The following is an 11,886-nucleotide window of genomic DNA, read 5'->3' as shown; positions in this document are numbered from 1 at the left end:
CGCTGCCAGCTCCTATAGTGGAGGAAAGTCAACATGTCCCACTCCATGCTGAGCCCAGTCAGCAGAAGCTCAGCCAACTCCACCACTAAAAAAGGTAAACACCGGGGGGCAACCTAGGATCTGCACACAGAGGCTAGATGTGCTCTGTGCAGCTGCAATAAAAGCCCCCTCAACCACCCCGCGTTGGGCATCCAGGTGTTACCGGCACCCGCATCATCTCTCCAGGGTGACTGCTGAAGCTTCCTCCCACACCAGCATGTCTATGGGGTGTGGGAGGAAACCCACACATGCAAACTCCAGACAACATTTTAATGCTAAACTGCAATATTAAATAATACAATATATCATTATTATTTTTTTGGCAGTTTAGCATTAAAATGACAACATATTCCGTAGCATTACCCAGACAATGCTACTGAAAATATATATATGTGTGTGTGTGTGGTCACATGAGCAGTGTCAGCCCCAGTGTGAGGGGGTGTGTATTGTATACAGGAAGTGGTCACGCTCCTGTCTGCTGAGGGCAGCCAATCAGATGACAGCCGGTAGCAGCGTGCACTGGTCGCTGTGATGCCCGGTGTATCCAGCTTAGCTGTGTGACCAGACAGGGCAGACATGGGAGCCGCGCTGTTTCGAGCCACGCTAGTTCGAGCCTTCAGGAACTTTAATGTGGAGAGCAGAGCTCACAAGCTTATAGGGAAGGACAAGCCCAGCCCTGCGCCCATGTACCCGAGCACCAAAGAGACAATGGCCGGTGTGCTCTCCAGTAAGTTCTCCATCTTTCTTAGTATTGGGACAAGGGCGCAGCCCACACACAGGGCTGGTCTCCTACGTTGTCATTCTGTACTCTGCCCTTGGAAGGGGAATGTACTGTACCGGAAGTAGTTGTGTAGCCGCAGGGCATGCTGGGAATTGAAGTCCTGAGCAGTGTGGATGGTGTTGGAGGTCACGCAGGGCGACTGTCAGTTCTAATGCTGTAAAATAGGGAATAATTGTCTGGTGCCCTTCATTACAAAGGGACAGTTTGAGGGAGATTTACTGAATCTGGTGGAGCTGTTGTACATAGTGTCAGCTTCTAACTTCAGCTTTGTCAATAAGTTCACAGCGGTGTAATGTGACAGCTGACACCCTGTTGTCAGCATTGGAACTGTTCAAATTTGCGGTTCTGCATGGATTTGAAAAAAAGGTTCCTGAACTATTTTTTTAATGCAATTTCAGGTGCAACTTGCATTGACATCTGTGCATGAAGTCAGCCAGGTCACTCTGGGAGTCGCACTGACCTGTGGCTTATAAAATGTGAAGTGGCCTGATTTCAAAGTCGCATTCAGTGGGAAACCGGGCTTAAACATATAAGCTAGTTACTATGCACAGCCCCACCAGTTTTAGTAAATCTCCCCCTTTGCTTCTTTCACATGCCTCATTCTTAGTTTGCTAGAATCCGTTGTGATACCTTAATCGTAAACTATTTTTAAAAGATATCCGAACTCAATAAAACAAAGTCCTATAATGCAGCTTGCCAGTCCTCAGATGTGATGGCTGCACTGATCATGATAGAAATGTGAAAGTATTTTCAACCTGTTATTTGTGCACAACAAAGCCCCTTCTTTGAAAAAAAAGAGGTAGTTCAAATCAAGCAGGGTAAAAACATGTTTGTAGCTCAAATTAAGCCGTGTGAAAACGCTGTTCCTCCATAGATACTGTACTCACGGATCGGATCGATCCTCGGATCAGAGTCATGGATCGGATCATTTTTTTGGATGTTTTGGATTTCACAGTTATTTTTCAACACAAAACCTGAGCTTATGTGGTTAAATACAGTATAGGTAAATCTGACGGACTGTTTACATGTTCAGTTTAAGACCCGGTTCACACTGGGGCGATTCGTCAGGTGACGCAGCCGCCTGACAAGTCGCGTCCCATTCTAGTGAATAGAACTGTTCTAATAGGAGCGACGCAAGTCGCTCCGACTTAGAAAAAGGTTCTTGTACGACTTCGGGGGCGACTCGGGGCGATTTGCATTGACTTCTATACAGAAGTCATTTTGCAAGTCGTCTTCAGGTCGCCTGGCCGAGTCGCCCCCGAAGTCGTGCCGCCCCTGTGTGAACCGGCTCTTAAAAGCCGCAGCAAACCTGCTGACCTTACATGGTTGCTAATGTGAAAAAACACCTCTGATTTTCACATTTAACTAAAATTTAACAGTCTGTTGGATTTCCAAATACTGTATTTAAAGCGGAGGTCTGGTTAAAAAAAAAAAAAAAGTCAGCAGCTGCTAACACTGTAGCTGCTGATTTTTAATAATGACACTTACCTGTCCTTGTCGCCAGCGATGTCGGCCCCCGCCGAGGCCGATCCTCGATCCTGGCAGCTCCAGGCGCCGCCATCCACAGTAAGGGAAACAGGCAATGAAGCCGTGCGGCTTCACTGCCAGTTTCCTATTGCGCATGCGTGAGCGGCGCTTTGTGAATGGGACTTGTCTCTGGACAGCCTGCCAAGTTTGAGAAAAGAATACAATGTTGCTACTTATCAATGAACAAGTTCTCAGTTTAACCATTTAAATCTTTTCTGACACTTGTTGCTTGTTTGCGCAGCGGTCTTTCAAACGCAATTTTTTGGGAAAAAATACACTTTAATGAATAATAAAAAAACAAAATAGTAAAGTTGGCTCTTTTTTTTTTTTTTTTCTTTGTCCAAATGTTTTGATTACCTGTTTTTGTGCCTGCTTCCTGATTCCCTTACCGAAGATGGTCGGGGCAGCACCCAAGAGCCGAGGGAGAGATCAGCTTCGGGTGCCGACATCGCGGGCGCCCAGGAAAGGTAAGTGACCATATATTAAAAGTCAGCAGCTGCAGTATTTGTACCTGCTGACTTTTAATATTTTTTTTTCCGGCGGAACTTCGCTGCTTTCACACTGGAGCGGGCAGGCGATATTCGGCTGCTAGCGGGGCGCTTATAACCCAGCTAGCGGGCGATGAAGAGGTTAAATGCGCCCCGTGTAGCACCTCTGCAGAAGCGCTTTGCAGGCACTTTGGCAGCAGTGCCCATTCATTTCAATGGCCAGGAGTTGTGGAGGAGCGGTATACACCGCTCCAAAGATGCTGCTTGCAAGACTTTTTTTAACGTCCTGCCAGCGCACCGCCTCAGTGTGAAAGCACTCTTAGGCGTTCACACTGAGACTGCAGGGGAGCCGTTTTGCAGGCACTTTACAGGTGCTATTTTTAGCCCAAAAGCGCCTGAAAAACACCCCAGTGTAAAAGGGGTCCAACTGTTAGATTTTATGAGATGAAGGGGAATTTATTTTAATCGGCCTAACATATCGGCCCAAATTTCTAAATATCGGCATTGACCAGAGAAAAACCCATATCGGTCGACCTCTAATGCTTATTCCTATTACAAGGGATGTTTTTTTTTTTTTTTAACTGCTTGCCAATCGGCGCACGACTCGGCAGCATGGCACGGACAGGCAGAAGGACATATATATACGTCCCCTTTAAGAGCACAGCATTGTGGACGCGCCCGCGTCCACCACAAGCTCTGTGAGCACAAAAAAGCACAAGTTTCTCCAAGCTGATTTTTTATTTATTTTTTGGAGCTGCAGTGTGCATAAGCCCTAAGTCCAATTCTTATCTTAATTGGTGTGATATTCATCCATTACAGGACGATTACCCAGGCATTCCAGTAAATCGCCTTGAAGTCACATTGCTATAATCTTTTTATATGGACTATAGACTGAAGGATTTATGAAAAAATTACGAACAAATCATATGAGTTTCCATTATTTCTTATGGGGAAATTCACTTTGATATACGAGTGCTTTGGATTACAAGCAGAATTCCGGAAAAAAAATGATGCTCGCAATCCAAGGTTTTACTGTATATCCAAAAGATCCAACCCTCAAATACAGGTAATTTAACCTGGTACTGCATGAGACTCCTCTCAGCACCTCTGTAGTTTAGGAGGCAGGCTCTGTGAAATGTGTGACACAGCAGTGCCTACTCGCAGTGGGGAACTTCACTAATTAAGTTTGCACACTTCACGACTGTTCAGATTAGAAGCAGTAGGCTAGAAATTATTGAAATATAATGTGTAAGTGAATATATGATTTTACATTCAATGCATAGCTATGCTTTATGCCTCGTTCACGCCATGGTGCAGAGACATCAGTTTTTTCTGCATGTGTTCTGCAAGAGCACAAAAACAATTGTTTTCTATGTGCCCTGTTTACACCACAACACTGGTATTATGTTCAGATTTTTTCTGATCACATGCCTGATGAAGGGGTCCTGCGTGGCCTTCGAAATGTTGTACTATGTCTTCTGTGATATGATCATTCTTCAGTAAAGATTTGGATTTTTACGATCTGTGGTGTGCTGGCGAATATGTGCATTAGGGCACATAACTGATGTGCATAATAGCTGGTCTGCGAGTCAGCGTGAATGTAAACTGATGTGAAACTGATATCTCTACAAGTGAAATCTGTGTGGTTTTGCCATCAGTTTTATTGCACGTATGGTGTGAACGAGTCCTAAAACTGTTCATAAGAGTTGGTGAGAAATTTGATTTAGGACAGTGTAAATATACCCCCCAAAAGGCAAATTTAATATATTTAGTGGTTTACATTGTTTTTTTTTATTGTTGTAATTCTATGTATGTATTTCAATTAAAAAATGATGGTCAGCTTTTGAGAACAATTTGGATCTAATGGATATTCCTAATTTACATAATTGCCTTTTTATTTTAGGTCACCCTGAAATCCAGGAAACCGTTTTCAAAAAGGATGATAAACTTTTATCACATCTGAAGGAAGTTTATGTTGACTCCAAAGACCCTTTACCCGAGGTAAACTGCATTGATCAGCCATAACATTATGACCACCCACCTAATAGTGAGTAGATCCCCCTTTTGCCACTAAACCAGCCCTGACTTATCAAGGTATGGACTCCACTAGACCTCTAGTCTAGAGGTATGCTGTGGTATCTGGCACAAAGCCATCAGCAGCATATTGTTTAAGCCTCCGCTAGCTTGCCATTTTCCCATAGTGCATCCTGGTGCCATTTCTTCCCGATGTAAATGCACTTGGTCATGCACATGATATAAAAGAAAATGTGATTCATGAGACCAGGCCACCTTCTTCCCTTGATCTAGTTATAATGCTCCTGTGCCCATTGTAGCTGCTTTTGTCTGTGGAAATGGGTCAGCATGGGCACCTAGAGCAGTTTGTGGCTACACTGCCCCATACACAGACTGAGATTCACTGTGTATTCTGACAGCTTTCTTTTGGAACCAACTTTTTAAGCAATTTCAGCTCCAGTAGCTCTTCTATTGGATCAGACTCCACAGGCCAGCCTTCATTTCTCATCAGCGAGCCTTAGCCACCCATGACTGTCGCTGGTTCATCAGTTTTCCTTTGTTGACCCACTTTTGGTTGGTCCTGACCACTGCAGACTGGGAACATCCTACAATAGCGGCAGTTTTGGAGTTACTCTGACCCAGTCATCTAGCCAGTACAATTTGGCATTTGCCAAAGTTACACAAGTCTTAATGCTTTCCCTTTTTTGTTTTTCCCAACACATCAGCTTCAAGGACAACCTATTCACTCACTGCCTAAAATATTCCACCCACTTTCAGATGCCATTGTAATGAGATAATCGGTGTTGTTAAAAAACAAAAACAAATATAATATTACTGACCCACTTAAGTCTCTCTTTATTGGCTGCCTAGTCTACCAATAAACTTTAAACCAAACCTGACATACCCAAGAATCTGACAGCAGTGCTGAAGTACAGTCACTTTGTGTTGTCTGCAGACACCTGTTTTATTCTAGATATTAATCCCTGTGAAGCTCAGGCTTTACATGGGGCCTTTGACCAAAGTGGAGTCTAAACCCCGCTGCCTGTTCAACTTTTAAATTTGACAGTTGATCCTTAGAATAAAAGCTTGGCACAAAGTGAAGGCCCCCCATGTACACATACAAAGATCCAAGGGGCACCACATGGACATGACTAACCCTTTCAGTCCCCACAAAGGGTATGTATGTCAGCAAACATATAAGGCCATGCCAGGTTCACTTTAACATACAGTTTTGGCTTTCAGATTGTGCAAGATCCAGCTGGTGAGGGAGACAGTGCATGCCGTTGCCTTTTTAGGGGACGTGGCAAAGTGCTTGCTTATCATCCCCAGCACAGCTCCAGCCGCTTTCAAGTGAAATCAACTAGAAGTGATCTATTCTACCCCCCCCCACCCCAATTTGTTTTATATGATGATGGTCTATTACCATGTCAGCTTTAGAGTTTGGCATAGTGCAGGAAGGTCTATGAAGGTTCTTGCTTAACCAGGTCATAGTAGACCTTGTAGTAGGTAGTCACAATTAATTGGGCTTGCTCTTTAGTGTTAAAGATGTTACATGGCCTATCCAAGCCATGTCTTCAGTTCTATTGAGTGTCAAGACAAGACCCCACCAGTTACAGTATATGCGCTATGGAATAATTATTATTACATAACCCCACTCCTTGGAGTCGGGAAGTCCTGCATGTGTGATCATTCTTTAATTTACATAGTTGAAAGTGTGAATTGCTGTAAAAGGGATAGAACTACTATATATAATTAGAGTAGGGTCATTCCACAACTTTGACATCTTCTGATCTGTTTTTTGGAAAATAAACATCTCCCCTGGCATCTTTTGCCAGTTGAAGGCTAAGTTTACCTTTTGGAGCATGTTACACCCATATTTGGGGTGTAACGTTTCATATACTACAGCACCTGTCTCTGCATCGCCCCACCCATGAAAATGGGAGAGGGGCGCTTTCCTTCCATCTGCTCTCAGAATTCAAAAACAGCATGGCCTGCACAGCCATGACATTCATTTACAGGAACCTGAGAATGAACTACAAGTACCGCCTGCCACCACAGCACATGGCTTTTACTTCTCAGTTAACTTTGAGGATGCTGGTGAGTGCTCTTGTAGTTCATTCACACTTCCTTCAGTTTTCAAACAGCCCATACAGCGGTACAAGCAGAAAGTGTAACACGTATCTGCAGATGCCTGACATTGCACGCACTTTCCACTGTTTATGGGTGCAATGCACTGCAGGCTCCTGGGGAAAAAATAAATAAATGCACATTTTTTTTTACCTGCAAAAATACACACTTTTATTTTTTTTCAAAAGGTGAAGTTATCCTATTTAAATATGTCCAACTACTAGTTACCCCATGAATGCACTGTAAACCTCAAGTTAAATACCTGTTTGCAGTTCCATAAATACATTTTGTCACCAGTATAAAATGATAAAAAAAACTGAAAATAAATTTGTACATATTAACCTCTCCCGCCACAAAAATAAATAAAAATAAAATGGTTTTATGGAATGTATAAAATTGTTTATATAAGATTTATAGATACGCAGCGCTGCACTATTTTCACAAAATTAATAAGGAGAAATTAATTAATTAATTTTGTGAAAATAGTGCAGCGCTGCGTATCTATAAATCTTATATAAACAATTTTATACATTCCATAAAACCATTTTATTTTTATTTATTTTTGTTAAAAAAATCAGTTCATATGTAGGTTGCCAAAGCTGTCACCGCTGTGTAAAATCCTATTTTTATTGGATCGAATATTCAGTGCACACCACCACCTGCTAAAATGCCTGCTCACCTCAAGGATGAGTATAAAACTCATAAACGGATCACTCCATGTGTCCACCACGATCCATCCACTTTACCAATGGTAGTAATTCCTACAGTCTCCAGACTGCACCTCTGTGTGGGTAATCAACATTTGAATTGTCTCCAAACACCACCTTCTTCCATTCGCTTTTTAATAATCAATTCCACTTGTATATCCAGGGGTTAAGGACATGAAACAAAAAACACAAGTACCATAGTGTTCTCTGCTTTCAAATTTATTAAAGCCCCCTAAAAATAATAAAAACAGCATGTATCAAATCACCAGCTCATTCACTGCAGATCTAGACTCGCGGTGCTTTGCCTGACATCACAGATTTGACTCCTCCCTTCTAAACGCGTGTCGGCCTCTCATTGGCTTTCATCAGTATTCCCCTCTCCTGCCTCCAAGGCTGTTGAGGGAGGTACAGATCAGCTGGGGGTGTGAGGGGATAGGTGGTTGCCATGCCTGTGACTCTGTACTCAGAGTTCAGGTTTGATTTCTCCTCCCCTGTGCTTGATGCATTGTACCTGCACTGATAATCGATGCGCTTGTCAGCGTGAGTAGAGAAAATGCTGATAAACTGTACTTCCTGGTTACCATGTAATCAGCTGATTGGACACAGCTGATAACATGGTGAAGAGCCTACGTCATTGGCTCTTTACTGGGATTGGCAATGCAGTGTGTCAGACTGACACACCACCGATCGCTGGGCACACATTAGCGGCTTATCCTGCTAAACGTCATATGACACCCAGTCAGGATAACACAACCACTTTCTGGCCATCATTCTGCTATAGGGGCGGGCGGGAAGTGGTTAAACAAAAAAAGACTGGCATTTTACCAAATAAATCTGAGTGGGTACTTTACTGACCTTCAGTGTGTTCCTTAGTGGTACTTAAAATAAAGTGATATGCATGGTGAGAGGTTTTTATGAACACTAAATGCTATAATCATGTAATGAGGTTGAGAATTGCTGCTAATAGTGGAAATATTACTGTGCAAATGAGGTTGACCGTATATTATGTTCACGTTTATTGTGTACTTTTCTGTTATGCGTTGTGTGTGTCTGCTTTTGATGATGTGATTTCAATACTTAATGACAACACCTAATGTTTTCTTTGATCTCTCAAATTAGGTGAACAACGAAGTTCTACCACCCGCATCAGAGGAGTTCAGAGCTCCAAAGCAGACCATGAGCAGTGTTTTTCTGAACATCGATGTCGAAAGCATTCCAAAGGGTAAAATGACCATTGTTGAGGCTCTGACCGTTCTTAACAATTACAAACAATCTCCACAAACATGGACTGCAGAGAGGATAACAAAAGAATACAACTTAAATATTCAAGAAACCAAGACCCTGTTGGAGTATTTTAGACCTTTTGACGTGAAGATCATTTCACTAAAGAAAGAACTGATTGAGGAGAAGTAAGGCTGATGCCCTTTTATCTGGCGGACGCTCGTGGAATTTGTGCTTATTTTGCTACTGTATTTTGAATGAGGACTCAAATATTACTTTGAAAGCAGATTTATAAACAAAACTCTGAATTATTTAACAGTTTGAAGTAAATGATAAATTTGTATCTCTTGGAGTGTGTAATGTATGGACAAAGTCTTTCTGTTTGAAGATATCTCTGCTGAGTTATGAGTTTCTGAATGCTTATTATATGCAGCAAACAATGATGGTAGTAAGTATTTCATATCTTTATTTGCTGCCTTAAGTTACAGAACTGGTATACTATTTCAGACAAAGCAGTCTCGGGCTTGCAGCGGGGTTTTCTGTGCCAGATAATGCCATAGGTTAAGTGTATCCTGGAATGCAAATATAGTATAAACATAAGCCTTGCTTCATCAGCAGCTGTCTTAAAGTGGTATTAAACACAAAACCAAAAAGGTTATCAAGGGCAGCTTACCAATCAATAAATGTGGTAGCTGCATTCGTTCCTTTTTTTTTGGGGGGGATAAAGGTTTTTCATAAATAAAAGCTGATAATTTTAAGCACCCCTGTCAGTGTTTACATTGTTTGTTTCTTCCCTGTAATTGATACATTTACAGGAGATCTTTTGAAAAATTGGACTTGCTGTCCAGCTTACAAGATGAAAAAATAAAAAGTCGGCTGCAAAAGGGCATGTCCTGCTTACCTGCATCTGGGTATGAAGTAAAGTGCAGGCTTGTACTCCTCATTGGGATCCTTATTAGCAGTGTTTCCCTTTTATGAGTGGGGCTGAAAGCAAAATGGGCATTTAGCACACTATAGAGAGCTGGCCTTAAAAAAAATATACTTTTTTTTTTTTTTTACTGATTTAATGGAATGATTACCAAGTACTTTTTATAACCAATAGATATTATTTTAGAACAAGGAACAAAATAGCAGAGCACAGGCGATGTTGGTAAAAAACATTCCATTTTTTTTTAATTACAAATAACAGAATCCACTTGCATCTCAGATGGTGATGTCCAACTTGATAATGAAGCAGCATGCCAGCTCATAGAGCAGTAGCTTAACATCAGTGGGGTGAGGAAAAAGGGTCCAGGATCCACCCACTACCCATGCTGTTAAACATCAGGGACCAGAGGAAACAAAACATGAAAAACGGAGCAGCTGCAGTGGGAACTGCGATTGTTCTGGTACCAAAAATGAATTCCAGTTGAGCATTCTTCAGGGAGGGACTTCATAAATGAGGATTGAAGGTGGGAGGTTTAACTAGTTCTGTGGTTTGCTTATAGCATTGATCCAATATTGATTGTTTTGTGATGGTGAACACACTATTGCATTTCTGTGAGGCCCGTATAAATTATATTAAAGCTGACCTAGCATGAAAATGCAAAGTCCACTTTAATGAAAGTTTTTCACCCTGTCCAATGCAGAAAGCACATTCTGCACATCAGAGAGGTACAAGAACATTGCCAGTGTTCTACAAAATTGATTATTTTTAAAAGTAAAACGATTTCCAGTGGAACACATACTTTGGAAGGTCTATTGAGCAAATATAACCATTGTGAGGGTATGAAGCCCTTATGGGGAAAGTACCAACATTCCTTGCTTAACTACAGCAATCATAGTAGACCAACATGTGACTTTATGTGGATGTTGTCCACAAAATAAATCGGTTTTCTTTATCGTACATCACGGGACACAGAGCGGCATATTCATTACTATATGGGTTATATGGAGTACCTTCAGGTGTTGACACTGGCAATCTCAAACAGGAAATGCCCCTCCCTATATAACCCCCTCCCATAGGAGGAGTACCTCAGTTTTTACGCCAGTGTCTTAGGTGTTAGTCATGGTTTAGCTTGCCTCCGCATCCTTGGGATTAGGTGAGCTACCGGTTCTGTCCAAAAAAGCCTCAGCGCTAAAGTGGTCAGTAACCGGACCCCAAACCCTTGGGGTATAGCCCATAATGCTTTTCTTTTTAGAGAGCTGGACCCTGGGCCCAGAACTTAGAAAACCTTTGGGTGCCTAATGTTTCTGTTGCCAGGGTGCTATATGGGCCCAGGACAGTGGATCCTTCATAGGAACCCAGGGCCTGAAGGTCTAGACATCCCCACCGAGATGGGGGAAGATTGGGCCTCTTGCTTGGCAAAGTCCTGCGGCATGGAGCAGGTAAGTGAGGGGAAAACTTGCGGAACTTGGTTCTTAGCAGGTTTTTTTTCTGGGGGGTCACAGGGGACATGCCTAAAGTTATGCACTGCATCTGGCAAACTAGTCACATATCATAAAGATAGGATGGCTCTATATGTATTATTCCCCATAAGAGTGACCTCCCTTGTAGTGTTGGAAAAGCATTGAGTGGGGCCTGTGTGATATAAAAGTATATGTGTGTGTCAGAGAGCTGTGCTTACCTGCAAGCCTCCAGGCGATGCTCCATTCAGTCTTCCTCCTCAGAGCCTGCAAAGCAGGCAAAACGCTGACCTCCTCGTGGTTCCAGGCTGCAGGCTGCAGTTTGCTGGAGCAGAGAGGTCCCTTCCTCCCAAAACCCCCCCCCCCCCTGTCAGGAGGGGCATTTCCTGTTTGAGATTGCTGGGGGGGGAAGGGCGGGTCAGTGGCTTAAGGAAGGGGCGGCCCTTCCTTGTTTGTTCCATACAGCTCATCAATACTTTGGAACGGGGGAGGAAAGACCAGAGCGGCAGCACGGGGCGCCGAGGACACACAGTGGCCAGAAAGGATATTGCAGTCTTCAGAAGACTGTTTTTCAAGCCTAGAAATAGGCTGTTTTCTT

General features: G+C 42.7%; 1 protein-coding gene across 1 annotated transcript; it reads left to right on the top strand.

Annotated features, from left to right (window-relative positions):
* The first annotated feature begins 459 nt into the window (after positions 1 to 459).
* NDUFAF4 (NADH:ubiquinone oxidoreductase complex assembly factor 4) lies at positions 460 to 9,260 on the top strand. The gene is made up of 3 exons (XM_040350129.1): positions 460 to 766; positions 4,739 to 4,836; positions 8,802 to 9,260. Exons 1-3 carry the CDS (start codon positions 616 to 618, stop codon positions 9,093 to 9,095), a joined length of 543 nt encoding a protein of 180 aa, XP_040206063.1. The 5' UTR covers positions 460 to 615; the 3' UTR covers positions 9,096 to 9,260.
* The last annotated feature ends 2,626 nt before the right edge of the window (positions 9,261 to 11,886 follow it).

This window comes from Rana temporaria, chromosome 4 (assembly GCF_905171775.1).
Source record: "Rana temporaria chromosome 4, aRanTem1.1, whole genome shotgun sequence".
Taxonomy (NCBI): domain Eukaryota; kingdom Metazoa; phylum Chordata; class Amphibia; order Anura; family Ranidae; genus Rana; species Rana temporaria.
Note: the sequence above shows the minus strand (reverse complement) of the source record. Positions and strands in the feature narration are given on the sequence as shown.